The sequence below is a fragment of the Emiliania huxleyi genome (genome assembly GCF_000372725.1).
Source record: "Emiliania huxleyi CCMP1516 unplaced genomic scaffold EMIHUscaffold_60, whole genome shotgun sequence".
Taxonomy (NCBI): domain Eukaryota; phylum Haptophyta; order Isochrysidales; family Noelaerhabdaceae; genus Emiliania; species Emiliania huxleyi.
The window spans coordinates 427,259-454,926 of NW_005197506.1; the positions used below are offsets into that span (position 1 = coordinate 427,259).

The 27,668-nt window shown below is 66.2% G+C and overlaps 7 protein-coding genes across 7 annotated transcripts; 3 read left to right on the forward strand and 4 right to left on the reverse strand.

Annotated features, from left to right (window-relative positions):
• Nucleotides 1–121: 121 nt before the first annotated feature.
• On the reverse strand, nucleotides 122–1,742 carry EMIHUDRAFT_214236 (hypothetical protein; the record flags this gene model as incomplete). Its single annotated transcript, XM_005764251.1, has 4 exons — nucleotides 122–166; nucleotides 449–511; nucleotides 579–956; nucleotides 1,137–1,742. The coding sequence occupies 4 exons, from the start codon at nucleotides 1,740–1,742 to the stop codon at nucleotides 122–124; spliced, it is 1,092 nt and encodes a 363-aa protein (XP_005764308.1).
• Nucleotides 1,743–5,459: 3,717 nt separating this feature from the next.
• EMIHUDRAFT_357655 (hypothetical protein) lies at nucleotides 5,460–6,329 on the forward strand. Its single transcript, XM_005764252.1, has 2 exons — nucleotides 5,460–6,271; nucleotides 6,309–6,329. Exon 1 carries the CDS (start codon nucleotides 5,860–5,862, stop codon nucleotides 6,199–6,201), a length of 342 nt encoding a protein of 113 aa, XP_005764309.1. The 5' UTR covers nucleotides 5,460–5,859; the 3' UTR covers nucleotides 6,202–6,271; nucleotides 6,309–6,329.
• A 1,023-nt stretch (nucleotides 6,330–7,352) lies between these two features.
• Nucleotides 7,353–8,696, forward strand: EMIHUDRAFT_214240 (hypothetical protein; the record flags this gene model as incomplete). Its single annotated transcript, XM_005764253.1, has 4 exons — nucleotides 7,353–7,744; nucleotides 8,000–8,291; nucleotides 8,360–8,647; nucleotides 8,676–8,696. The coding sequence occupies 4 exons, from the start codon at nucleotides 7,353–7,355 to the stop codon at nucleotides 8,694–8,696; spliced, it is 993 nt and encodes a 330-aa protein (XP_005764310.1).
• A 716-nt stretch (nucleotides 8,697–9,412) lies between these two features.
• EMIHUDRAFT_214242 (hypothetical protein) lies at nucleotides 9,413–10,387 on the forward strand (the record flags this gene model as incomplete). Its single annotated transcript, XM_005764254.1, has 3 exons — nucleotides 9,413–9,628; nucleotides 9,710–9,958; nucleotides 10,034–10,387. The coding sequence occupies 3 exons, from the start codon at nucleotides 9,413–9,415 to the stop codon at nucleotides 10,385–10,387; spliced, it is 819 nt and encodes a 272-aa protein (XP_005764311.1).
• Nucleotides 10,388–11,387: 1,000 nt separating this feature from the next.
• EMIHUDRAFT_214243 (hypothetical protein) lies at nucleotides 11,388–12,114 on the reverse strand (the record flags this gene model as incomplete). Its single annotated transcript, XM_005764255.1, has 2 exons — nucleotides 11,388–11,805; nucleotides 12,098–12,114. The coding sequence occupies 2 exons, from the start codon at nucleotides 12,112–12,114 to the stop codon at nucleotides 11,388–11,390; spliced, it is 435 nt and encodes a 144-aa protein (XP_005764312.1).
• Nucleotides 12,115–17,278: 5,164 nt separating this feature from the next.
• Nucleotides 17,279–20,015, reverse strand: EMIHUDRAFT_214245 (hypothetical protein; the record flags this gene model as incomplete). Its single annotated transcript, XM_005764256.1, has 6 exons — nucleotides 17,279–17,494; nucleotides 17,582–17,776; nucleotides 17,850–18,434; nucleotides 18,509–18,537; nucleotides 18,631–19,400; nucleotides 19,750–20,015. The coding sequence occupies 6 exons, from the start codon at nucleotides 20,013–20,015 to the stop codon at nucleotides 17,279–17,281; spliced, it is 2,061 nt and encodes a 686-aa protein (XP_005764313.1).
• A 320-nt stretch (nucleotides 20,016–20,335) lies between these two features.
• On the reverse strand, nucleotides 20,336–20,957 carry EMIHUDRAFT_214246 (hypothetical protein; the record flags this gene model as incomplete). The annotated part of the gene is made up of 2 exons (XM_005764257.1): nucleotides 20,336–20,658; nucleotides 20,747–20,957. 2 exons carry the CDS (start codon nucleotides 20,955–20,957, stop codon nucleotides 20,336–20,338), a joined length of 534 nt encoding a protein of 177 aa, XP_005764314.1.
• Nucleotides 20,958–27,668: the final 6,711 nt, after the last annotated feature.

The following is a 27,668-nucleotide window of genomic DNA, read 5'->3' on the forward strand; positions in this document are numbered from 1 at the left end:
GCTCGAGCCTCGACTACGTACTGACTAGAGCCGGAGCCCCGTTCATGGATCCGGGACGAGCCTCGCCCGCTGAGGGCGCGGTGCTGGCCAAATCGGGCGGTCGGCGTCGGCCACGGACGCCCTAGTCGACGTCGGAAGGCGCTTCGTCATCGCCGAGGTCGCGGAGCTGCGCCGCGGTCGTGTCGGCGCTCGACGGAACTGCTGCGTCGTCGCCCGCGCTCTCCGCCGCCTCCTGCCTTGCGGCCTGCCCCGCCTCCTGCCTTGCGGCCTCCCACTCCGCCCGCCTCGCTGCCTCCCACTCCGCCTGCCCCGCTGCCTGCCCCGCTCCCTCCTCCGCCTCCGCCTCCGCCGTATCGTCAGTCTCTCCCAGCGCCTCCGCCCCGCCCGCCTCTGGCGTTGTGCCGCCCTCCACCTCCGCGCCGCCCTCCGCCTCTGGCAGCGCCTCGACGAGCACGGCCAGCGCGTTGCGCCGCAGCCACGGAGGGGTGAGCGGCGCGTCGTACTGCAGCACCTACGGCAGCCGTCGCGGAAACGTTGCGGACTCGTCGCGGGCGTCGGTGATCTCGTCTTCCGCGGACCGAGAAAGCACCGCGCCGGGCCTCGTCCGCCAGGCTCACGCCGGCGGAAGAGAGGCGGCCGAGCAGCGCCTGCCGCTGCCGCTCCACCTCCTGCGCCGTCGCCACGCCCGGGAAGTCCGCCACCGCGAGCAGCTGCAGCGGCGCCTGCTCTAGCCGGAGCGAGGTCGCGGTCGGCGGCGGCGCGGTGGCGGCGGAATACTTGAGCGGAAGGGCGAAGCTGAGCTTGGAGCCCGCCCGGTCTGAGTCGGACGCGTCCGAGCCGGACCCGTCTGGGCCCGCAGCGACGTCGATGCGTGCTGGCGCGCTCCCGCCGAGCAGCTCGGCGCGCCCATTCGCGCCGAGCAGGTAGGCGGTGAGGGCCGAGAAGGCGGAGCCGCCCTCGCGGACTTGCGCGGCGAGGTCGGCGCCTGGGGTGTGAGGAGAGGGTGAGGTGTGAAGAGAGAGGTGTGAAGAGAGGGTGAGGTGTGAAGAGAGAGGTGTGAAGAGAGAGACGGAGAGGGAACAGCGCCTCTCCACAGGCCGTCACGCCTCGCTCGCGCCTCGCCGCATCTCGGCTACGTCTCGGTGGGCGCCGGGGGAGAGGCCCATGTCGACGGCGACGACGCCGTGCGAGGCGTACTCACGCACCGCGAACCCCTCCTCCTCCCTCACCACCCGGTACGCCGGCTTCTCCGCAGCCTCCTCCGCAAGCGCCGCCGCACGGCCAGGCTCGGCGAGGAGGGACGCGACTGCGCCGGGGCCGTGCTCGAGCGCAGCGCCCGCGGCGTCGGTGGCGGCGCGCTGCAGCGCCTCAGGGCCGTCCCCCTCGAGCAGCGAGGGCACCTGCTGCAGCAGATCAGACCCCTGCCTCCGCACGCTGTCCAGGTCGCGCGCCGCCGACTCGGTGAGCAGCGAGTCGACTCGGCCGCTAGAGACTTCGGTGGCGATCTCGGCGCCGCGTGCGAGCAGGTCGCGGGCGAGGATGCCGCGGTCCTCCGCCGGTGTCTCTGGCGACAGCAGCCGCTCAATCTGCTCCTTCCACGACAGAGGCTCCGCTTCATTTCGAAGCGCCGGTGTGGCAGAGCGACGCTGCCAAGGCGTCGATGTCGCGCGGCCGAACGAGTGCAGCCGGAAGGCGGCGGCAGGCGAGCAAAGAAGCAGCAGGAGCGCGTAGAGCGAGGCCATGTGCATCCCTCGTGTAAGAGAACGCGCTGGATTCCAGCCCTACGCGGGGTCGGAATTTTTCCGTCTGCTGCCTGGCCAGCCCCTGCCGAACCCGCTCGTGGGTTGGCACGGCCTGTTTAGCCGCGCTTCTCCCGCGCGCGCTACTCGCTCGTGGCCGCACCAATGCCTGACCCTCCCCAAAGCTGCTGCGAGCCCGGAGCCTAACTGCGTCACCGTCGGCACCGGCGGCGCAGCGGCGGAGGTATCGGGCGAGGCTGACCCGAGGCAGCCTCCCCCGCGTCCGGTAGAAAAACACGCCTACCTACCTACCGCCCGCAGTGCACAGGTACACCATGGTCCATGCCAGTCCGCCATTTTCCACATGCCGCAAAAGAGAATTTTGAACTTTTCGCTCTCTCAGAGTCTTATCGGAGACAATCTTGTTATCAAGAAACAGAGGGAAATAGGGGTCCCTATCTTAAACGCTCATGTCACGTTGGCGTCAGTGCGCCCTTAAATCTACCCCACCCCGCCGCGGGGTCTCCACCTCTCCGTAATAGCATCCTTGGCGTCGCGTAGAGCTCTATGCAGTGTGGGAATCTCGGAGGGCCGAAGCAGAATGGGCTCGAGCCTACTCTCGTAACCACAGGCCAGGCCGTCCTGCCAGCGGAAGGTGCGCGGTCCTCGCCGTCGCCGTCACGCCTTGAAGATCTGTTTGAAGGCGTCGGCGAAGGCATCGGAGGGCGCCTCCTCGATATCAGAGCCGCCGCTCGACTTTGAGCTGCTGCGCTTCTTCCGCACCGAGCGTTGCAACGCGCGAGCGGCGATTCTCCTCGCGGCCACCATCTTTGGGTCGCCAAAGAGGTCATCCGTCGGCGCGTCCATAATGTCGTCAATCTCGTCGTCCGCCATGCCGGCCAGCTTGCCGTAAAAGTCGGTGAGGACGAAGCAGAGCTGGAAGAAGATGTAGGTCAGCAGCGGCATCAGGACGAGGGCGAGCAGCCAATCGAAGCTGATTAGCGACGAGAACTTGAAGCCAAACACGCCCGCGTCGCCCATGCCATCGCGCGTGCTCTGGAGCTGCGGCTCGATCGCCTTCTCAAGCATCGCCACACCCATCTGCGTGATGATGACAAAGCACCTACTCGCAAGGCGCGCGCGCGGCACGCGTGCGCGCCCAGGTTACGGCGACGCCGGGGCCCACGGCCTCCGAGGTGCGTGGGCGGATGAGATTGGGGGCGGAAAGTACGGGAGACGCTGGCAGAGACACTGAGGGGGCTGAAGGCACGGGGCTGGCGGCACAGTGGGCTGCAGGCTGGACTGGAGCGCACCAGCCGACAAAGAATCCGATCAGGTTTGTGATGTAGTAGCGCTCGACTGTCGCACGGTCGTCGTCACGCGCCTCGCCCTTGTGGGCGGTGAGGGCGAGACCGACAGCGGCGATGATGCAGAAGAGCACCGTCAGGCCAAGGCAGGTCGCGAAGACGCCGGGCGAGAGCTGCGTAGCTGCGAAGACGGGGAAGATAAGGCTGCGGCAGTTGCCAGACGCGCTGCCCGCAATCCATGAGAGTATGCTCTGGGTCAGGTTGGAGAGCTCGATCGCCGTGGAGGCGATCCCGCGCGGCTTGCCTAGGGACAGTGTGTCGCCGAGGCGTCGACGCAGGACGGGCATACAAAGGGGTGTTAAGACGTGCGGCGGGCCCTGCGCTGGCATCAGATTGAGCTCCATCTTCTCGAGCGAGACGCTGATCACAGAGCCCACCAGTGTCATGAAGCCGGCAAAGAGGATGTTGAAGCGAAATATCGCGTGTTCGCCCACGTCGTCGTAGATGTACTCTGACAACACCCGCATGGCCAGGCACATCACGGTGACTGTGAAGGCGCGCACCAACATCGCTAGCATGTCCTCGCTGTAGTCCTCGAGCCAATCAATCAGCGCCTGCATCGCGGGACTCTCGGTCACACCTCGCGCGGTCGCCTTATGCATTCCCATGTCGATCTCATGTTAATCTCGGGCAATCCCATGACAGCATCCGCGCCGTGTCGCCCCACTCAATCTCCTCCACGTACGGCTTGACGGCGGCGATGAAAAGCGCCGCGGCAGCCACCCACGCCAGCAAATACACCACGTTGAAGCCGAGGCAGGGCGCATACTCGTCATTCTGGCAGCCTCGGGCTTCCTACTCGCAGCTCGACGCGTAAAGCCCCGCGCCTGGCCGCAGCACGCGCTCTGCAGCACCGCATGTCCGCCCGCCTGCATCTCCGTCATGAGCTGCCCCGCTGCGTTGGCGGCGCTCCAGCCGATGATCATGTTTGAGATGGAGGGAACGAGATTGGTGCCGCGCATCGGCTTTAGCCCCCGCTCCTCGCGCTTCTCGATGTGATCCTCCGCGAGGTGCTTCACCAGCCTGAGGCAGGGTGATTCGAAGGTTACGTAGCTGTGGGGTCGCTGAACGCCGTGGTGCTCACGCACCCCATGACGGGCACCATCGCAAGCGTGTAGAGCGCCCACTTCCAGCTGGGTGCCTGTGAAGGACCACGGTGCATGAGGAGCGGCCGCGGGGGGGGCGCGGCAGAGAGAGTACGAGAGCAGAGGATCGCGGGTCACGCTGAAGGGAGGGAGAGGGTAAACGGGAGGGTTGGGGGTGAGAACATGCGGGCGGGCGGGGCCGCGGGTGTCGTCAGACGGGTCTCGGGGCATCATCCGGCGCCACTAATGCAAGACCATGGCCGCGGTAGGTGCGTCGCACTTCCGAATCAAGTGTAGTAACGCCGCACGGACGGCGTTTGTTTGGTGTGGGTGCAGGTGGTGCCACGAGACGCACCATGGGCGCGCACTCAGAGCCAGTGTACTCGCAATACCACTTGGGCCCCATGCCGAGGAGGTAGATAGCGACCACGTCGGCCCAGCCCTTCGAGACGGCCATGATCAGGTTGCCCACTATGAAGTTGCCCACTGCATCAGATGCGGCCAGCAGCTTGTTTTTGAAACGCTTTGCGCTGCGGCTGGCGCACGAGGGCTGCGGCCCCTTCTTCTTGCCCGCTCGGAGCGGCGCCGTCTCGGTCTTCATCGAGCTGCGCGCCGTTTCGTCGCGCCACGCCGATCGAGATGCGGTCCGGTGGAGCTGTTGCCGTTTCGCGGCCCCCGGTAGGCAGCCGCGACTTCCAGTTTTTGGGCTAAATGTGGCGATGAGTCTGAGAGCTGGTCTCCGGGCAAAATCTGAGGCGAAACCGAGGAAACCGGCAAACTACCCGGGTATTTTCCAGGTATACCCGGGGTTTCCAGGTGTACCCGCAAAATACCCCGGTATTTTGCCGATTTGGCTGATTTGGGGCCCAAACAAACCAGCTGATTTCCACGGAGTTTCCCCGGGAAACTAAAGAGGAAACGAGAGGTTGCTGTAGAGAAACACGGACGGAAAGGAAACGAGACGGGGTGGGCGAGGAAACATGCATGCAGCCTACCCCCCCCCGCGGCCTCTTGGCGCAGAGCAAATTCTTCTCGAGATCGCTCTTCGAAGCTGTGAGACGTCCTTTCGTGATGGCCCTTTGGATCGCTTTTTCGCACAGACAGCCGGTGCGCCGTGCGTGTGAGGCTAGAGCAGACTGCTCCGCCTCCAGCAATCCCGCACCGTCTGCTTTCATGGGTGCGTCGCTTTGGTTCAATGCTCAGCCCCTGTCATTGCCGCTAATCCACTTGCCGGTCGACGCGTGCGGGGTTTTGCTGCCCGGCGAGTCAAGGCGGATACTCATCGAGAGGGAGGATGATCTGGCAGCGCTGAACGAGATGCAGTTTGCTTGCGTCGGCGTTCTTCCCACCACGCCGCATTGCGCTGGCGTGTCCACGCTGCTGAACGTGCGCGAGACGCGGCGGCAAGAGGTGGGCGCCTTGATCGAGGTCGTTTCGGTGGGAAGAATTCACGCAAGCCAGATCGAGCACGATCGCTGCTTCACTGCGCATGCGAGGCCGGCGTTTGACGGCCGCGCCGAGCCGGACATCGACATCCGAAAGCTCGTCGCCGAACTCCGCTCCACAGCCGAGCAGCACGATACCATCCGGCGGAAGCTCAGATCGACGCCTCTTCCTGTCAGAATCCCCGGCTCCTTCCTCAGCGACGAGGTAGGGACGCTGAGCGGGATGGTGGTCCCGACGGGACGCGGTACGCACCCGGGCTCGTGGCTGGAGCAGGAGTGCGCCCGGATGCGCGAGGAGCTCTGCGTGACGGATCTGGACGCAGCCCCAGCCGCCTCGCTCGAGCGGCTCCATGCGCTATGGGGCGTGCCGGACGAGGAATCTGCCGAGCTGCTGCTGCTCTCCTTCGCCGCGTGCGCTTCGCTCACCGCCACGCAGCGCGCCCTCGCCTGTGGCACGCTCGACACGGCCGAGCGCTTGCGGTATGCGCGCCGCTGCCTGCTCGAAGGCACGAAGCGCATGGTGGCACAGGCGGCCATCCGTGACGCACTCGAGGGAGTCTTGTAATGTTTATCAACAGACCCCAAGGGAGGGATGGGAGGACGGACGGGTGATCGTTTTCTTTAGCCGTGCGAGGGAGTTTTGTTGTAAAATTCTTTAGCCTCTCTGTGCGTTTCTTCTGTTAACAGATTCTCAAAACAGTTACCGGCGGGCTCGCCTCATATATGCGTGTATCCCAAGTTTCTCCGAGACCTCGCGAGCGGGCAGTTATTCGCAGCTGGGCATTGTGGGCTGGGCCGGGCAGGGCAGTGTGGGTACACTGGGTTTCACACGGCAGGGGCAGGTGGAATCGCGGTTTATGTTGTGCGGCAGCGTGCGGCGCAGGGTTCGGACTTTTTGCGGGGTATGGTAGCATCACGCAACCCACCTCGAGACCATACCCCCCGCCTGCTGCGCAGACCCAGCCACCGGGACCCAAAACCCGCCCCACCCCCCACGCCCACCATACCCCGTCTTCCACAGCACCGAGCGGCGGCGAAGTTGGCAATCGCCTGGCGAGCGGCGGGCGCGGCACCCGCGCCGGTCGCCGCACCCGCACCAGCTCCAGCAGGCGCCGCGCTGGCCGTCCCCGCGCGGGCGGCTCCGATGGCCGCCGCGCCGGCCGCCCCGCGGGCCACCGCACTGGCGAGGTCCTCCATCGGCATGGCGCATGCGGGTGCCCCTCCGGTGGGTGCCCCCGCTCGGCTGGTCGCCTCGAGCGGGTTGGCCGGCTGCGCCAGCGGCGCAATCTCGGGGGACTTGTAGTACATCCCGAACTCGGCGACGAGGGAGTGTTCCTCGGGCTCGTCCGCGATGGTGCCCCCGGGGCAGCCGAGAGCGTGGAGCAGCTGCAGCAGCCAGCTCCGCGACACGGGCGCGTGCTCCTACCTCATGGCGCTGCGTGCGGGCGGGCTCGGCGGGGCGGCAGACCAGTAGAGGGAGGGGCCGAGGGACCATACCCCCCCCACCCCTGTCGAGGGCTAGTCTTGGGCGGTCAGGACTATACGACCCTTTGGGAATACCTACCATACCCAGCAATAAGTTGCAACCCGGGCGCCCCCCGAGGCCTTTCAGTTGGATAAGCGGGACGCGTCGCTCGCAGTCAGCCAAGGTTCGGCTTTCTGCCGTGGCCCGTGAGGCGCCTCCCCAGACGGCGTGCTCCCTTACCATCCTCTTCAATGCCAAAGCGCGACCGCGAGCACTGGGGCTCACTCGTGCCGCATAACTCCCTGTGTGGCCGCCGTCCCGTCCCACTCTGCAGCCCAACTATTGTGATTGGCAAGGACGGCGACGTCACAGCGCCGCACAACCCGCACCTCTCCAAGCACCACATCAGACTGGAGCGAGTGGATGACGGCAGCGTCTACGCGACGCACCTATCCGCCCTCAACGACACCTGGCTCAACGGCGCCAAGCTCGAGCGCGACCGGCGGACCCTCGTCGTGCCGTGCGCGGGCAACGCGCCGTTCAGCCTGAGAGGCGAGGCGCCTGACGCGCCGCTCCTCTTCGTCAGCGTCCCGCACGCCGAGGCGGGACGCGCGGGTGTCCAGGACAAGAAGCTCAATGGCTGGTGCGGGTGGTCCTTGCGCCTCCTCCCCGTGGGCGACAAAAATGCCGCTCCCGCCGGATCCTCCGCTGCGCCTTCCGCGGAGCCGCATCGAAGCGGAGCGCTCGCTATCTCGTCGAGAGACGGCGGCCATGCGGCGGTGGTGGAAACGGAGCCCGCAGGGGCGGCGGAGGCGGAGGCGGAGGTGGAGGCGGAGGCGGAGGCGGCGGAGGCACAGGCGGCGGAGGCGGAGTGGTGCTCGGAGGAGCCGCGCACGAGGCAGACAATTTTTCGTGGCGTGCGGCTGCTGGTGGCGACGCGGCTGTGCAAGCAGGTGCAGGAGGGGGTGGTGCGGCGCGGCGGTGGAGAGGTGGTGGGTGGCGTCCAGGAGGCGACGCACGTTACACTCGAGTGTCATCGCCGCGCCGAGGAGCTGCTGTCCCTGAAGACCATCCCGCGGGACGAGTGGCCGCGCCTCGTCACGCAGGAGTGGGTCGGGCAGTGCTCCAAGGTCCTCTCGGCCGACGGCACGCGGACTGGCGTGCTCCGCAAGCACCTGCACCCCGACGCGGTTGCGGCTCTGGCCGAGGGCGGGGCAGCTGCCGTCCACGTCCGTGACCGTCCACCGCACGTCCGTAGGTGGAGCGCCGCGAGCCCCCCTCGCCCGCCTCGCCTGCCAGTTCTCCGCCTTTTCTGCCGGACCCGCGTCCGGCGGTCGCGCATCCAGCGGACCCGCCGGCAGCAGCCGTAGACTCGGGTCGCGAGGGCGGCAGTGGCGGCGGCAGCGACGACCCGAACGAGGTGGCAATTATCGACGGCAGGGAGCATCGCTGGGTCCCGGCAGCCTCGGGCGCGCCGGATTCTCGGCTGTGGCCAGGCGGCTTTACGCGGCTCACAGAGTTCCGGAATTGCGCCGGGCTCGAGTGGGTGCTGCGGGGTCGGGACGACACCTCAGCGCGGCGAATTCCTCGGCTGATGCCGTGGGAAGGGCCGGACAGTGAGAGGCAGGCCGCCGCTCGGGAGCGGGCGCGCAGTTTCGGCTGCTTCCGCGCCGCCGCTGCCCCCAACGCCGCGGCCGACCCTGCCGTCGCCTCCGCCGCCGTCACCGCCGCCGCGCGGGTGAGAGCGTGGAATGCGCGGGTAGCTGAGCCTTTGTGGCGGATGGCCGGCTTCATCAGGGTGGAGGAGGAGGGCAAGACACTGGAGTATCACGCGCTTGCCTACGAGAACGCGGCGCGCGCAGTCGAGCGGTCCCTCGTGGCTGTGACGAGTGGCGAGGAGATGGCGAGGCGGGGCGGGTACGCCATCAAGTCGGGCTCGGGAATGGAGGCGCACATCAACGAGATCCTCGACTCGCTCGGTGGGACGGACGCTGCGGAGGCTGCTGTCGCCGGCGGCGAGGATGGAGAGGGTGGCAGCGACGGCGGTGGCGGCGGCGGCGGCGGAGGTGGCGGCAGCTTCCCCAGGCTCAGCGAAAAGCTGCGCTCGCCGCACGCAAGGCAATGGGAGGCGGTGGCGGAGTTGATTACCGTTAAGTGGGTCGGCCGCGGCTTGGCCCAGCGGCTGTGGAAGGCGGGCGCGACGGGCCTCGCCTCATTGCAAGAGCAGTATCGCCGCGACTACCAGGCGTGGGAGCGCAGCAGCGGCGGCGGCGGCGGCGGCGGCGGCGGCGGTGCGGCGGCGGGCGCTGTGATGGGCGTGCTCAAGAACTCCGAGGCGGCTCGCGTTTGCTTGCACTTCCACGACGACATCGCGCAGCGCATACCGCGGGCGGAGGCGGAGGCGTGCGTCGCGCTGCTCAAGCGCGCGTGTGCTGCCGTGTACGGGGAGAACGCCGTTGAGGTGTGGGGGCCGTGCGGATCCTACCGCCGCGGCGCCGCGTCCTCGCACGACCTCGACGTCATCATCGTCCGCGCGTCGTGTGGCGGCGGCGGCGGCGACAGCGGCGGCGACAGCGGCTGCGGCGGCTATCGGACGTGGCTCGACGAGTCCGAGGAGGACGGCGGCGGAGCGGTGCCGCTGCTGCCGCTGCTCGAGCACTTGGAGAAGCGCGGCTTCCTCGCCGCCCATCTGCAGGTACCTTGGTCGAACAACGAGGTGCCCGGCCGCAAGGCTGCGCACAGCGCCCCGCCGCCGGCAAAGCACCGGCGGGGTGATGTCGGCTACGCCGTTGCCGCAGAGAGCAAGGGCGACGGCAGGAAGGCGCGGCGCGCCGAGCGCCCGCAGACCTACATGGGCGTGCTGCAGCCGAAGGGCGCGGCGGACGGCGGCGGCGGCGGCAGCGGCGGTGTGGCGCGCCGCATCGACATCAAGTCCTACGCCCGGTGCCAGCTGCCCTTCGCGCTCATCTACTTCACCGGCGGCACGCATTTCAATCGCTCCTTGCGCCTCCTCGCAAAGGAGCTCGGCTACACACTGTCCGACCAGGGGCTCGCGCAGTGCAAGCGCAGCGGCGACAACAACTCCGGGCCGCGCGTGTGGACAGGCCCGTCGCTCGCGGCGGCCACCGAGGAAGAGGTGTTCGCCGCGCTCGGCGTGCCCTACTGCGCGCCCGAGTGCCGCGACGACGCCCGCCTCGCCGCGCTCGGACCGATGCCGTCGCCGGCGGCCGAGCCCGAGCCGGAGGATGCAGACAGCGGCGACGAGCTCGAACGGTACGAGGTGTAAACTTATTTAAGAGGGCATGTTGTGCGAGTATATGGGACACGATGTCTCAAATATGAGGGGTTTTGACTCCTACCGGCTCCTGACGCTATCCCTGGCAGCTCTAATGACCAGGATCAGTAGTGCTATGATATAGAGGGTGCCCATACTAGCGAAGGAGCTGCCACACTCGCCCGGAACGTCCCCTTCTGGGGCCGGTTCTGCAGCCCGCGAGAGCCGACAGCGGGGCCGTGCCGCGGGTGCCTACTGCCGAGTGCCACAAACACTGCGCCGTCCCGCCATCACCTACAGGCTGTCTTGTGTGATGGTTGGGATGTCCAAACGCCACCATCTTGGCTCTTGCGACCTCAAACCCGCGAGCTGTATGGGTGGTCCTGACGTCGACAGACGCCCGATGACCACGGTGAAGCTGAGCCGGAACGAGTCGACAAGTCTCGTCTGAGCCCGTGGCGGTCGCCGGCTGAGTCGCTGTGCACGGGCCGGTACCTCAGGCGTCACCTCCGCAGCCTCAGGTCTCACACTCCATCACCTCCGACGGGACGCCTTCGGTGGCACGCTCGGCGGCGAGTTTGTTGCAGCCCCACAGCGAGCGCGGCGTCGAGCCTAATCGGTCTGGTCGGTCGGCCGCACTCCCTGGGTGCCAGGGAGTGCGGCCGACACGCGAGCGGTGCTTCCTGGCAGCGCGCGCCAGCTGTGGGGCTGCAACAAACTCGAGTCACGCTTTTGGGACATTTTCGACGCTTTTGTCCCATATACTCGCACAACATGCCAGAGTCTTGTCGCTCTCATCTCCTCTCTCGCCTATCTCTGCGCTCTGCCTGAGGCCTCTCTGCACTGGGAGCATCGGGTCATGTCGGTCAGCTGTGTGCGTGTCTCGGGGTGTGCGTGTGGCGCATCGCGCGATCCGAGAGGCAATAATTTTCTACGTCTACCATTACGCGCCCCCGCCCTCGCGGCGGCCGGGGAAACGAAGCGCCTTTGTTTTTGAGCGTCGCTCGCCGCGTCAAGCCGCGTGTCTAGCGACAGCCGCCTGCCACGCAATGCCGCCTGTCGACTTGCAGCGGTAATGGTCCGTGCGGTTTACAACCCGCAAGCCGGGCAGCGGCACCCCGGCCGGCGAGGCCAGCTGCGAGGCCCACACCAGCGGCGTCAGCGGGGTCGCCCCGTCGGTGAGGGTCCGCCCGCCCACGTCAATGATGGGGCCGCCCTCCTCCTCCTCCGCGCCGCCCTCCGCCCGCGCCCAAGTAACGGCGAACACCTCGTGGTCCTGAGACAGCAGCGTGGGGCCAATGTCACCAATGCACTCCGCGGCTCGTGCGGATGCGAAGTTCACGGGTGATGGCGACAGCGTGAATGGAATCGATGCGGCCCGTGCCGGGCTGCTGCTACCAGAGGCAGCTCCCCCGTCTAGACGCGTGGTCCTCCATCGCCGCGATGCCCGCTAGACTGCGTCAGAGACTCCGCTAGACTGCGCAGACTGGAGCAGACTGGAGCAGACTGGAGCAGACTGGAGCACCCCTGAACACCAGGTCTGAGGCCCTTTGTCAGCCGTTTCGGCCCTTTGTCAGCCGCTTCAGGGGTGCTCTGCGCGGATCCGCTGCCAGATTTTGCGCGAAGGCTGCGCCCCCCTTCTGGATCCTTCTGCGGATCAAACCCTCAAATGAGAGGAGTCGCGTTGTTTGAGAGGATTGGGTAATCACTGGTTGTGAGCACAGAAACATGCGCAACATCAAATTCTTTGCAGCACGCCGATCGTCATCACGTCCCCGAAAGGCCAAAATGCATCAGGTCAGGACGGATCATTCTTGATGAACTCGCTTCACATAGGTCCCGCGTGCGCAAATGGGCGTGGACGCGCAGGCGGCGCGGCTCGCTTTGCAAGGCTGCTGAGAGACTGCTTCGGGGGTAGTCCATCCCATCCAGAAGAAAAACTTTGCTTCTAGTCCGATGCTGTCTTAAAGGCCTTTAAAGAGCGAAAAGAAAAAGAAAACAGCGACGCGCGCCGCGCACCTTCGTTGAGTGCAGGCGATGCCAAAGAGTGCGAAGGTCGATACGGGGAAAGTCACATTGAGTCAGCGACTTGAGACGGAAAGGGTGCCCGCGGCCAGCCTCTCGACCACCGCGGACGGCCTCGCTGGGCTGCTGCTGGATGCATCGGCGACCGCGGTCCCGGACAATGTCGTGTATGGAATGCTTGAGCTGCCGCCGAGCGCGATTGACACTCTATATCCTCGTGGCTCCGCTGCCGGCATTCGCGGACGGGTCATCGCCAAGGGCGACCTGGGAGATTTCGACTTGGCGAGCGCCAGAATGGGCGACTGGGTCGAGGCGCAGCCTGTTCTCTCCGACGGCTTCATCGTTGGCATCACCCTCAAAGAGAAGCTTCCACCTCACTCGGTGAGTCGCTCTCAATTGCTCGACACTCTGGGCATCTCGCCGATGCAGCTGGCGGTCGACGGAACCACTCGGCTAATACTGGTAACTCAGGACTCTGTGAATGCTCTGCAGTACAACCTCGCAGACGGCTGCGAACCTCTGGACACCACAAATCAGTCCGAGCTTCGCGTCGCCGGTTCCAGGTTTGTCCTGCAGTGGACGTTTCCGGGGGCCGGAACGGCGGCCGGCCAAAAGAGCGGCTGGGAGCAGCGCTTAGCAGGTGTCAGCGCGTACCACAAGGCGCTAACAGCGAAACCTCAAGCAGGCCCATACCTTCCTCCGAGCAAATGGCTCGACTCCGCCAAGGAGGGCATCGCTGACTTTACGGTTGTCAAAATGCTGGGTGGGGGCCCGGGCCGAGTCGTACCCGAGCTAGGCGGGCTCAAGGGGTATGCCGTCGCCCGGCTCGTTGCTGCATTCTTTGCTTACTGGCGCCGCATCGACGTCGGCCCCGGCGCGCTGTCAGCAGAGGAAATTGCACACGCAGACCTCGCTGCTGCTGTGTACGACCGGTACGAAGCGACGGCGACACTTCGTTATCAGCTGGCGGCCATCGAGTCGGTGGACCCCGACCCGCAGGGCAGCACTCGCTTGCGGCCGGTCGAGTCCGTGTCGCCCGCCTACTTTAGGCACGAGGCGTTTTTTGGCTCACAAGTCGACAGCGCTCAGATCTTTTCCGGCGATGTGGCGCAGACCTTTTCGCCTCTGCTTGCGCGCCTCGGCCCGTCATCTTTGGACGTCCGCTCCTGCAATTACATGGTCGCAGGCACATCGATCGGCCCCGAGGGTGACATCAACTTGCCGACCTCCTTGTACACTGGCGTTACAGCAAACACGGTGGGGGAGCGCCGCGGTGCCGACGTCCGCAGGCAGCAACGGCTGGTGAATGCCATCGCGGTGCGAACGAGGGAAATACTCGCCGCCTCCGAGGCGACGCGCCTTCAACGGATCGAGGCGATGGTCAATAATCTGATTGCCGATGGACCGCCCCCCGCCGCTGACGCGGCGGCCGCGTGGTTGAGCGGTGGCGCCGCCGGAGAGGAGGGGGGTGTGGGCGGGGAGGGGGGTGAGGGCGGCGCGGGGGGGGGGGCGGCTGCCGCCGGGAGCGCCGCCGATGTCGACGGGGCCGTGAGCGACGAGGAGGCAGACGAGACCATTGGTCAGGGAGGCGGGAACCACCGCGCCGTTGACGCGGCGGTCCTTTGCAAGATGGTTCTGGGCGGCGGCCGCCACGGGAGTGTTCAGGCGGACACGGCCCTGGCAGCGTTCAACGCCGCGGAGGCGCTGGCAGCCGGCCGCACGCCGTTACTCATTGTCGGCGGGTGGAACCGGGACGCGGTGTGGAACGCGCTGTGCGACTCTGACTGGGTCGACCCCCAGGCCCGCGGCAAGTGCCAATCCCTACTCTGGTCGGAGGCGGTTCTAATGTGCGCACTCCGAGCTGTGCTTCGCTCTGACCCGCGCACGCGTCCGACCAATCACTTAATAACGCCCGATGCTCTGACTGGTGGCGCTACTCGGTTGGGGGAGCTAAGATCGAGCGTTGCGCTTGCCGACAGCAGCAATCTTCAGATGCAACTATTCATCGCCGTCATCGAATCAGAGTGGTCGCAATCGGAGCTCGCGCGAAGCATCCGCAACCTAACAGGTGCTGATGCCGTCGCGAGTAAGAGTGTTGCCCACTTCCTTTGTCTGCTCTTCAGTCGGGTCGAGGACGCACTCAGCGCGTCACCCCCAGTAGTAGATGCTCTCGATCTCTTCGGGGACTTAGTGGTTCGGACCACAGCGACCACAGCGCCGCCGCGCCGCCGATTCGCCTACCTTGACGGTGCGCCGATTCTTGGCCTGAGGGGGCCGCGAAGCCGGTGCCGTGCCGCTTTCCTTGTCTACGGGCTGTCGCTCATCAGCGAGTCCGCCGTCGAGGACACGCGTGCTGCGTTCCTGACCGGGTTGCGCAAACTTTCATGGTGGCCGCGCGACACTGACCATGACAACTTGAGCGACGCATTTCTTGCCGCGCGCGCAGAGGGGAGGAGTCTTCGATAGGTGTGCCGTCCATGTATTGTGCCGTCCATGTACTTCTCTGTCTGGGATGAGTCGGGACCGCGCGGAGATCATGTGATGATGGCGTCTGTGAGCCTTGACACCAGTAACCACACAACAAGGCTGGATCGGACCAACACGTCACACATGCGACGCGCTAAGTTATCAGTTTTGAAATCGCGCGGCGGATCCATCACACGCAGAACGAGTTCTTTGGGTGCATCATTAATTTTTTTGCGGCGCCTCTCTGTGCGTGTTGGGGTGGAGGCTCGTTCGCGCACTGACCCCATCGCCTCGCCTCGCCGCCGCCGCAAACGCGTTCGCCGCCTGCCACGCTTCGCCTGCCTCGCAAGTCACGTGTGCGTGCGCTCGCAGCGCCGACCCGCCGCCTCGCACGCGTGACGCGAGCCTCGCCGCGCCTCGCGCTCTCGTCGCTTGCGTCCTGCCTAGCGTCCTGCCCCCCGAGCTCTCCTCACCGCGCCCGCACGCCCGCGCCTTGCTCACATTGCGTTGAATCTCACGACTCGCGCCCTGGCCTCAGGATCGTGCTCGCTGGGAGCAGTGCGCAGTGCTGTCGATGGATGCCCTCACACCGGTCCGTCGGCCATGCGCCTCTGTCCAGAATGACACCTATCTCCGCGCTGCACGCCACTGCACGCCGCGTGGTGCCCCGCCGCATCGGCATGCGCTATGCGAGAGATCCCCTCTGCCGTTCCGCGCAGGAGAAGAAGCTGAAGGTGATCTCGCGTCTCCCTGTCTTCGTGACCGGCTCGTACAAGCTCTTCTTTGTTCAGGGGTCGGCGGAGTGCACTTTGAAGGAGGAGCAGCAAGCTTGGCTTGAGGTTGACGGCTCATACGTCCGGCTCGTCGACCTTGAGGGCAAGGAGCTCGCGTCTGTCACGGTCAAGATGCTGAGGGACGCGCATCTTTTCTGGTACGACGAGGAGCGAGCCGCGATTTACTCGTCGATTGCCACGGGCTATGTCACTGCCGCGCACCCGACGATCCAGTCACACTTTGGGAGGGGGCGACGCGCGGCGTCCGTCTTCTACCTCTTTCGGATGGACGCTGACTCTCGGCAGCAGCTGCGAGCAGCACTTCAGGGACAGTTCACTCCAAAGCAGATGCGGGGGTACCCGCCAGGCCAGGCCGCCAAGTGGCCAGGCTCAATCGTGCTTTGCTGAGCCAAGCCGAGCTCAGTTCACAGACGAGGGCGGGGTGTGCTGTCTGTGTACGTGCTGTCTCCCTTGTGTGCGACCACACAACAGATCACAGTGATCAGTGTGTGCTGTGTCTGAGAGTCTATGTATCGGCATCGCCGTGCAGAGAAGACGAGGGCCGAGCGTTTTTGATCTCTGGGTGAGTGGGGGGCCGAGCCGCCTCGGGGTGGCGGGCGGGCGGGCGTTTTGAAAAACAGAAAACAGAAAACACAGGGGGGCCAGGGGCAGGGCCCACACTACGTAGACGCACGCACCTGGCTCCTGGGACAAGGCGAGAATCGCAGCACATGCAGATCAGCGGAGAGGGGGGGTGGCGACGTCCCGACACGGCAGGTTAGAGCTGACCCGGGAGAGAGAGAGAGAGAACAGCGTTGGCAGCCCCCAATGACCGTAGACAGAAATGACGAGCCGACAGCGATGCAGCGGCAGCGAAGGCGGCGAGGAGGGCCCGCCGCAGAGCTCCGCCGGGCGGCACAGCAGAGACATCGGCGGACGGGGGAGCACGGGACACGTCGGCATAGGAGAGGGGGGGTGGGAGAGTTGAGTCAGATGCAACAGCACCGTCTCGGCAGCGAGGCCCATGATGGCGACGGCGGCGACGTAGGCGAGGGTGGCGACGGTCACGATGAATGTGCAATGTGGCTTGACGAAATGGATGACGCCGTCGCGCAACATGACATCCTCGATGTCGTCTCGTCCTCGAATCGGTTGAGCTCCTTCATCATGAAGCATTGCCGTCGCCAGCTTCTTTGCGGCGCTGCGCGGGTGCGTGCGCCCATCCGCCTATCTGATGGTCTCGGCTGTTACACGTTTTGGGATGCCGTTTGGGGTTACTCACGACCCGCACGAAGTAGGCGGCGCGCAGCGCCGCTCTCGCAGGCTGTTTTTGACTGCTTCTCGATTTTGTTTTTGTTTTCAGTCTAGGGGGGCCGACCCCCTCAGAGGCGGCGGGCGGGCGCCCACTCACCCAGAGATCAAAACGAACGCTCGGCCGAGTCGGAGTCTGGAGGAGCGAGCAGAGAGAGAGACACGGAAGCGATCTATCATCCAAGTTTTTCCATCTCTATAACAAAAGAAAAAACCGTTCCTCCGCGTGGCTTCTTTCCTGCCCTAATGATTACAACCGACACCCCGCAATAACTGTGACGGGCCGGCCTAGGAAGGACCCGGCGGTGACGACACGAGCGGCTAGTCTCTAAACACTATAAAGCGCGGCACCCTCGACTCCGCCGCACGCGCCGCACACGCTCGCATAGTACTCGGACCTGTCGACGCCCACCACGCCCTTGTTGTCGAGGTCCCACGCCATCGGGTAGTGCGTCGCCGCGCGCCCCTCGCCGTACTCCTCCCTCCGGAACGCCGCGGCGAACACGCGCGTGCCCTCCCCAAAGTGCGCCTTATTGCAGAACCACTTGTCGCACGGGTCGGAGAAGGTCTCGCCCGCGCCGGCGGGCGCCGCCTCGATGAAGCGCCAGCCAGCAGTCGCGTTGAGCCACACCTCCACCCAGTTGTGGTTGCCAGCCTCTGGCTTGCCGTGCCACGCGGGCGTGCCTGCGAGCCGCGCCGGCACGCCGAGCGTGCGTAGCGCGTCGACGTAGGCGATCGAGACGCCGGTGCAGGACGCGTAGCCAAACAGGATGGTCGAGAGCGGGTCGTAGACGAGCGGCGTCTGGTCCGACTTGAAGCGGATCGCCTCGCGCCTGCAAGGCTGCATGGAGAACGCTCAGCGTGTTGGGCTCAGGGTAGGCTGCTGGAAGCGTCGCCACGCGCCGGCCCGTCAGGTTGCCTAGCGCGCCCCACAGGTTCCGGTTCACAGCGACCGCCACGCTCTCGATCGACGACGCGTTCGGCAGCGCCTCCACCCACGGCTGCGGCGTGAGCGCCTCCCAGAGCAGCTGCCGCCAGTCGGTCCGCGCCTCGTTCACACTTGCATACGGCAGCACGTACCCCTCGAAGAGGCGGCGTGGCACGCTCGCCGCCCAGCCGAACCGCGCGCGCGCAGAGAGGGCGAGCGAGGCGGTCGCCTGCGCGACGCCGGACGAAGTGCTCGCCGAGAAGTTGTCGAAGAGCGTCCCCGTGTTTGGCGCGTCGAAGGGGAACATGTTTGCGCGCAGAAAGGCGCGCGCGGACGCCTCCGCGCGTCGAAGGGGTTCGCACGCCTCGCCCGGCCACGGCACGGTGCCGGGCGGGCAGGACGGTGGCACAACCTCCCCGGCGGGCGCCTCCTCCCCGGCGGTCGCCTCGTGGAGCGCGTCGAGCCTCTCCACCCGGCGGTGGTACACGTCCAGCCTCGCCATCTCCGCCGCACCGAGGCTCCAGCCGAAGAGGGCGGCATCCTCGGCGAGGTGCACCTATCGCAATCGGCGAGAGCTTGGCTCCGCACCTCTACACAGCCTCGCCGCCGAGGCGCACTGCGGCCTGCGACGTGCTCTGCGTCGCGACCGTCACGTTCTTCTGCAGGATGTAGCGCAGCGCCACCTGCGCCGCGCTCTTGCCGTGCGCCCTGCCGATCGCCGCGAGCAGCGGGTCCGATGCGAGGGCGCCTACGGTAGAAGGCGGAGAGGCTCAGGGAAGGCTCCAGCTTGGTGGCAGCAGGAGCGGCGGATGCGTATATGAGGGCGCCGTTGCCGAGCGGGCTGTAGGCCTGAACGACGATGCCGTGCCGCGCGTTGAGTGCGAGGTCGACCCCGGTGTGGCCGACGTAGAACCGCATCTGGTTCGCCACGGGCGGCACCGCCGCGCCGCCCTCCCCCTCCGCAGATAAGAGGCACGACAGCTGCGCAGCCGCAAAGTTGCTCACCGCCACAGAGCGCACCTTGCCGGCGCGGTACAGGGCGGTCAAGGCCTGCCACTGCCCGGTGATGCCGGCACAGCCGGCCGAACTCGGATAGTCGAGCATGAGCATCTCGAGCGGCTCGGGCCCGAGGATCCGGAATTGCGCCTGCGCCCCGGCCAGCGTGGCCGAGCGGCAGTCGTCGAGTGTGGCGCAGCCCTGCGTATCGACGGTGCCCGCCAAAAAGAGGTCGGCGCGCCGAACCGTCGGGTGCTCGGAAATCGCCTCGCGCTGCGCCCGCTGGCACTCCGAGTGCACCAGCGCCGACGACCACACGAAGCGAAAGCCAGCGTCGAGGGCGAGGTGAGTGGCGTTGCGGCAAGTCGCTGTGGGCCACACGTTGGCGGCGAATGCGAGCTTGGGCATGACCAGGCCGTTGTTGAGCGTCACGGTCTGCGGCGTGGCCACTTGGGCAAAATTATTTAGCGACGACAGCAGCATCGAAGCCAGCAGCAGCACAGTCATTGGCAGCGCGCTGGCAGAACTAAAAGAAAAAATTGTGCGGTTCCTCCCTTGGGTTGTCCGTTTTCTTTCTTTCTTTTATATCGTTGATATTATCATTATGACCCTTTCCCTGCGAACGCGCACCCCCCAGGGCTAGGGCTCCTCCCTCTCTTGCCCCCAACTTGGCCAGCACACATGTTTCCGGAAACCAAAAAGGAAACGAGGGTCCCCACCACTTTTCGTTTCTGGAAATTTCCAGGGAAACCAGAAGGTGTTTGGAGCTCCATTCTGGCAACTCTCGAGTTTCCCTGAGTCTGAGAGCTGGTCTGGGGCAAAATCTGAGGCGAAACCGAGGAAACCGGCAAACTACCCGGGGTTTCCAGGTGTACCCGCAAAATACCCCGGTATACCCGGGGTTTTCCAGGTAGCTCGGAGTCAGATGCCTCGTCTCGGGCTCGGCCTCTGCGCGCCGAGCGCGCTTGTACGCGAGCCGCAGCCGAAAGTTGATCTGGTGGAGGTCTTCCTCGTTCAGTCCTTTGATGCACTCTCGCAGCCAGACGACCGCCTTCTTCCCGTTCGGATGCTCAGCGAACTCACCGGCAAAGATGTCGATGAACGTCCGCCAGGTCATGTTCGCCAGGGGCGCCAAGGCCATTAACCGAACGGCAAAGTTTTGCCGCGAGTCATCGCTAGCGCCAAATTTGCCTGCCTCGTTCCTTTTTTTGTTTACCGTCGACGCCACAGGCACAAGCCCTCGTCATCCCTCGCCCACGGTTGTTTTTGCTCGGTCCTCTTTCTCTCAGAGTTCTTCCCCCTTCGCTCTGGGCCTTTCCCTGCGGCACAGACAGCGGCAGACGGGCTAGCTAGGTAGGGACTTGGCGTATCGTAGGACACCCGCCAGACAGAGTTTTCGCTCGTCATCCCGAGGTTAGCCACACACGACCCTATCACGCGACTCACATTCGCACTCCAATATCAAACCTCTTGCGACGCACCGCGGTCATCGCCCGCGTCTTCATCGGCATCATCGCCGCAGCCCGGCACTCCGTCGCCTCCGTCTACCGCCGCGATCGCCTCGGCGACCGTCTCGTCGTCGAGCGCGAGCTCGTCGACGGCCGCGCCCAGCAGGGGCGCGTCTGCCGCCTCGCTCGCGCTGGCCTCGGCTGTCGCCGCCGCCCCGGCCGCGTACGCCGCGTTGCCGATCGCGGCCCGTGCCGAGAGATTGTACCACGCCCAGTACGTCTCCCGGAAGCTCTCGCCTAGCGATGCGGCCGCGCCCACCGCGAGCGGCTCGACGGCTGCGGTCTCGGCGTGGGGTTCGCGCTGCCATCGCAGCCGCACCGCGCCGCCGCAGTGCTCGCACCGCCGCTCCTCGAATCGTGCGACCGTGGTCGGCCACTTGATGGAGGGTCGCCCTGCGCACGCTGTCCAGCAGCTGGGCGGCGCTCGCCATCTCGACCGCGTCGTCCTCCGGCGGAAGCTCCGCGTTGCCCGCGGCCGCCTCCCGAGCGCGCTCGTCACGCATCCGCTCGTGGTGCGCCTGCCGACGCGCCACGCCGGCGCCCGTGTGCCTCGCCGCCGTGTCCGGCGACGGCATCGATGCTGTCCGCCCGAGCGTGACTCGCAACTCCACGATTTGCCGTCCACAGACAAAGCGGCTCCCCCCCCAAAGTTGAATCCTCTCTTCAGATACACTAGAGGCGCCCTGCGCGGGCCCCGCCCCCAGGAGCGGCGGGAGCGGCGGCAAGAGCGGCGGCGGCGGGTCCGGCGGCGGGGGCGGCGGCGGGGGCGGCGGCGGCGGCAGGTCCGGCGGCGGCGGCGGCGGGTCCGGCGGCGGCGGGTCCGGCGGCGGTGGCAAGTGCCGCGGGGATGGGGCGTCCTCAGATGAGGAGGACGCCTCCACCCTAAGAGCAGAGGGGCTCGGAGGATACAGTGCAACATTCTCGCTCCGCACGTGCGGGTGCCAGCTTGTCTTGCACCGGGCATTCGCTCTGGCCCCGGTGGTATGTGCCTATGCCTTGCGGCGAATGTTTCGCGTTACGAGGCGCTCCTCGCGGAGCACGTGGTGCCGGCTGCGGGAGAAGCGGGCCCGAGTGTGCCTTCACCGGAGGAGGGGCCGGAGGGCGGTGGGGAGCGGCGCTCGCGCCGCCCCCACCCACATGACCACCTTTCTGTGGAGCAACCTGTCGTTGCGCAGTGGCGATTCGACGATGACGAGCTGTGGTTCCTGGGCGACGTGTTGCGGAAGAACGTCTGCGGTACTGTCGACGTCAAGTACCGTGACGGCGACGTGGAGCGCTCCAAGCCGGTGAGCCGCGTCGTCCCTTGCCCAGCGGCCGACGAGGAGCGCTACGTTGACGGCCCTCCCAGCCACTCGCTCGTGGCCGCGCCGGCCTTGGTCGCGCCGCCTGCGGGCGACGCCCTCGTCGGGCAGGCGTTGCGGGCCGGCTGCAACGTGGCCGACCGCTACACAGAGCTCGGCAAGAGCACCTTTGTCCCAGAGGCCAGCGGGTCGCACTACGACGTGACAACGGGGGACAAGGGCACGCTTATCGAGCAGAAGGTGGCATACCCGTGGGGACGACCGTCTTGCGTCACTCTCTTGTCATTGGCCTCGAAGTCGTCACGCAGCGGCAGCTACGGCTTCGTGGGTGACCTGCCCGCCGGCGTGACGGGCTATGTGAGATCACAGCTTTGCTGGGTCTCGCGCGCGCTCGAGGACATCGACTGCCACTGTCTGACTTCGGAGCACCATTTTCTACGTTGCGCGCGCGAGTTCTTCGAGGGCATGAGCGTCGACCTCCCGACCGCTTCCTCGACAGCGGGGGCGAGTGCGGCTGCGGCGGGCGGCGCCTCCTCCCCGGCGGCCGAGGCGGCCGTTGTGGAGCAGAGAGAGGCCGCCGGCGCGGGAGCTCGGAAGAAGCGCAGGCGGCGCAGCGCGGGGACCGCCCCCAGCACCCGCAGGGGGTTGGACCACGTGCAGTCCCCGCGCGGCGCCTGGCGGTACAACCCGGAGACGCGGGAGCTAGTGTTCTGGCCGCAGGGCGTAGCCGTCACGGACTGGCAGGCGCCGTACTGCGGTGAGAACAACTGAGCGTGTGTGTGTATGTAAAGGGAGGGGAAGACTTCGCTTTAGTGAGGCCAAAGTGGGTTTATGGATGGGTGAGAACGATGCGCGACACGGGGAGGCACGCGGACCGAGACTCGTCGGCGACTCTGCTGCAGCCTGCAGGCTCGTTGCACGAGCATATGGGACACGATGTCACATGCATGTGCATGTACATGTCTCAAATATGAGTGGGTTTTGACTCCTACCGGCTCCTGACGCTATCCCTGGCAGCTCTAATGACCAGGATCAGTAGTGTAGTGATCGAGGGTGCCCATACTAGCACAGGAGCTGCCACACTCGCCCGGACCGTCCCCTTCTGGGGCCGGTTCCGCAGCCCGGGAGAGCCGACAGCGGGGCCGTGCCGCGGGTGCCTACTGCCGAGTGCCACAAACACTGCGCCGTCCCGCCATCACCTACAGGCTGTCTTGTGTGATGGTTGGGATGTCCAAACGCCACCATCTTGGCTCTTGCGACCTCAAACCCGCGAGCTGTATGGGTGGTCCTGACGTCGACAGACGCCCGATGACCACGGTGAAGCTGAGCCGGAACGAGTCGACAAGTCTCGCCTGAGCCCGTGGCGGTCGCCGGCTGAGTCGCTGTGCACGGGCCGGTACCTCAGGCGTCACCTCCGCAGCCTCAGGTCTCACACTCCAGCACCTCCGCCGGGACGCCTCCTTATCGGTGTGGAGGCCACTCGAGCGGATCGTCGTCAGCCGGATTCCAGTACCACTACCACATCCCAGGCGTGTTTGTTGGCGCAGCTGGGCCAGTACATCGGGCAGCACAGCCCCCAGGTGGGCTGGATGTACGATGGCTTTCCCGTGTACGGTCCCTTTGGCCCAGGATGGGGTGCAGATGATCAAATGTGGCCAGACGGGCGCTCATGAAGTGTACTGCCTCTGGACGCGTGCAAGTGCGCCCTCCCCTGCCCTTTACTCGTTTCCTCTTACCTCGGTCGGCACAGAGCTGTGCCCGCCCGCAGGTCGGACCTCGTAAGGCTCCGTGACAGCTCTCGCGCACAGCTCTGCGGGTGTGTGACTACAGTCGGAATTCTCACTTTGGGACACGGGCGTGGTGCTGGTGCGGGGGTCCCGGGTGGTGGAGTTGGGAGCTTGGCTGTTGCGCGCGCGATTTGTGCGAAGCGTGCGAAGCGTGCGATTTCTGCGCGGAGCTCGCCGTGGCCCCGCGCGGCCGTACCTACTCCCGTTTTCGGCCCACCACCTTCGACCGAGCTCACCACCATGATCACGTACGCACGTTTTATCGTGTGCGCCGCGGTGGCGACAAGAGCGCCTTTTCAACACGCTGCGATGGCGGTGTGCAGCACCAGCCGTCACGGCTTCCTGCGCCGCGTCGAGGCTCGCCGAGCGGGCGCGAAGGTCGGCTCGACACGACACAGCCCCAAACATCCCACGTCTTGCTCTCGTTCTGCGCCGCCCGTCCGCCGCGCGGGAGCTCTCTTTCATCAAATTCGATCGTCAGGCCATCCACAAGCGAATGCCTCGCCCTCGGGGATGCACTCTTTCAAACCTCGGGCGAGGGGCCGCGCGGGACGGAGGTGAAGCCCCGATTGGCCCAGTACTTCTTCTCTGACCGAGGTCCATAAATGCCCGTCTGGTTCGTGCCGACACGCCACCAGTCAGCAGGTTGTGCATCTCTTCCGCACTTGACACAGCCGAAAGACCAGTCATAAAACTGCTGGTACAGGTAGGCGCCGCAGCGGCACAGCCCGTTTGTCGCAGTCCCGCCATGCGGGAACATGAGTCTGTCAACCTCCTCCTCCTCCTCCTCCTCCTCCTCCTCCTCCTCCTCCTCCTCGCCCTCCTCCTCCTCACCCTCCTCCTCCTCGCCCTCCACGCCCTCCTCCTCCTCCTCCCCCTCCCCCTCCTCCTCTGCCTCCCCATCCCCCTCGGCATCCTCCGCGCCCGGCGGAAAGGCGCTCCATGTCATGCCACCCTTTGCCCGGTAGGCTGGGACCCGGTAGAGCTTCTTCTCCGCCACGAAGGCTTGCGCCGCAGCCACCGCTTCCGCGGCTGTCGGCTTCGTCGGCGCCCACGTCTGCCGGCCATCGACCCTCAGCTTGCAGGCATACCCACCGTGGCGTTCGATCGCGCTGAAGCAGCTTGGAGGCGGGGAGGCAGAAAGCATGGCGCAGAAGCAGCCCGCGGTTTGCAGTTTGCGAGGCGCGTTTTTTCTTTTTCATGTGCCGCCGTTCACACCAGGGCCCGAAATCGCACAGAGACAGTCACGCAACTCGGGGCCCCAGGGAAGGCGAGCAAAACCCTTATCGCGCGCGCTAGACGCCGACTCGGAGGCCGCACCGGTCGGGCGCGCGGCCGGAGAGGGCTCTGGGGGGGCGCGGGGACCCCCGGAGGCACCGTGCGCCGCGCCGCAGTGCGGAAACGGGGCCCCGGCTCCGTCCGGCCGGAGCCCGTAGCGCCCTGCACGGCGGGGCCTCGTGTGTCGTGAATCTGAGTTGTCGCTCGGGTTGCCTTAACTACATCACTTTGGGTCTCGCCCCTGCGAATGCGGGGGGGGAGCGGAAAGGAGGAACCTCTTCCCAAGAGCACCACTCTTGGAGCGCCGCCACTACCACCCAGAGCACTGCAAGCAGCGCCGGGCAATGGCGGTTTACCGCCCACCCAGCCCCCCCTCGGCACACCCCGGCAGCCAATGTGTGACGGCCGCTCGAACCCGCTAAGCCACTCGAACCCGCAAGCGGGTGTACGAACCGCGAGCGGCTCGCACTCGTGGCACGCAGGCGTCCGACAGACGGCGCCGGGGCTAGGCGACCGAAGAGGAACTACGGCAAGAACCGCACACCACCCGCTGACGAGCGCTCGCGGAACAGGTCCGCGGCGCCCGCCAGGGGCGTGCGCGAGACAGGGCTCGGAGCCCTTTTCTGTGAGCAGGGATTCCCTCCCGGCGGGGATTGTGGCGGAGAGCCGGCATGGGAATCGCCGGCCCCCACCCAGGGGGTGCCCCTGCCAGGCGCCACAAGCAGTGCCCGACCGGGGCGGGTGCCCCCACTCCGAGGGGTGGGGGCGGAGTCGGGGCCCAAAGTGATTCGGCCTATCGCCTCGGCACAAGGTCCTCGGTGCGATTCTCCACGGTGTCGTCGAGCGAAAGCGCGGTAGCCGCGGAGGTGATGACGTCGACATCGGTGGAATCGGCTGGGTCAACGTCAATGTCGATAGCTCTTTCACGCCGGATCCCCTTATGGCTAGTTCCATTTCACTCTGACACGCTAATCTTGAAAACGTCCAACGGAGCTCCGTGTTGCTTCCAGCGCCCTCCCCCGCGCTTCCTGCGGCCCTAGCCGATGATACTAGCATGGGAGGTCATCTGGCTACCGCGAGAGCGACCCAACTCGTCGACATCGTCCGATGATGGTGCCGCAAAGTCAGCCTTCGGAGGCTATCGTGGGGTGGAGCCGGCAGTAGCCGTGACATGTGGTTCCACCACCCCTCGTAGGCTTTGCCTCTGACCGCCACCGTTCCCAGGCTGCCTAATGGGATGGAAAGGAAGGCTCGGCGAGCGTATAGAAGCGTGCTCGACCTCGTCGTGGCAACCTGTACGGCAGCGCTGGTAGGCGCGATGAGCGTCGTGCCACCTGACCCGAGACGGGTCGCAGGCGTCGTACCGAGCGTGTCGAGACCGTGTCCTGATGTGATCTGCACGGGTGAGTCACGTCGGCGTCAAAGGAGCGACGTGCGACCTGTCCGAGCTTGATCTCCGATCTCAGCGGCGTCGAGTCGTCTCCGGCGGCGACAATTTTGTCCCTCCCCAGGACGCACAGAGGCAGCTGCGACCCCGCCGAGTGGACGGCATCACACCGCGCCACCTGCTGTGTGACGCCGTCTACTCGACGGGGTCGCAGCTGCCTCTGGAAGGCACCGAGAGGTACAATAGTGCGCAAATGGTCAAAATCAAGGTTTTGTAACGCGAGCTGTGCCACAGTGAAATGGAACTAGCCTATTGTCTCCGATGTGTCGCGCCTGCGCGCTCGGCGTGTATGAAATCCATATCAGTTCACCCCATGCTCCACGACTGGGGCTTTAGGCGGCGAGGGCGGGGCGCTAGGCGGCCGGTTTGTTTTCGGGGGAGTCTCGGCCCCTTCATGATGGGGTTTAGCCACGTCGACGTCTGCTACGCCTTCCGCGGCTGGCGCGCCTCCTCCTCCCCCCAACCACTCATTGATGGGCAGTGTGGCTCATCGACCAACCATCGGCTATAGGCACGCCTCCTCCTTCCCAAACCACTTCCCGGCGGAGCGAAAGACGGCGAGGCGCGTCTGCGCGAGCGAGTGAGATAATCCCCCGCCCCCGGACGGACGACCGAAGAACGTTTCGCGTCGACCTCTAGAGCAAGACGCAGAGCGCTTCTCGACGCCGCACGCCGGACACCGCCGTTCACGCCCTCGCACTCACCGCCCCGAGGAGCGCTGTGGTTGAAGCCGCAGCCGCGCTGTGGGTCGAACTCGCCGCACAAGCCCTCGTCGGGCTGCTTGCTGCCCGGGGGCACGTTCACGAACGCCCACCGGCCTCCGCCGCCGCCTCCTCCGCCGCCCCCTCCGCCGCCGCCTCCGCCGCCCCGGCCGTCGCCCTCAGGAAGGAAGACCTCCACCCAGTTGTGGTTGTTGAGGAAGCGGCCGCCTACACGCAACAGGCGGCTCCGGCGTTGCCCGATCGCCCAGGCACGTGTTCCTGCGCGTCCAGCGCGGCCGCCGTGGCCCGCGCCGCGCGAGCCGCCGCCCCAGCAGAGCGAGACGTTCGGGTTGTCCGCCGCTCGGCCGCGGTAGTCGACGCCGCCGTAGACGCTGTTCCAGCACGGCGTGCCGACCTGCGGCGGATCAGGCGTCAAGGAGGGAGCGTCTCAGGAGCGTCTCTGGGAGGGGGTGGTGGAGTGTCTGTGCAGTGTGTGGATCAGGTGCGAGCTCCTGTCGCGCAGGGACACCGACGGCCCGAGCGACATACGTGACGAAGGTCGCCCACGCCGAGCAGGAGCCGTAGCCTGGCAGCGGGCACGTGTGTGCGGTGCTGGCGCGGGATGGAGGGAGGGGGCAAGGGCGGTGGCAGGGCGGGCGTGGCGCGCCGTAGGCTACAAAGTCGAAAGGGGAGACGACGGGTGGCGCCGTGCTCGACGACCTGTGGTCAGGGCCAGGGCCAGGATGTGCGGAGAGCGAGGGGCGTTGGTGTC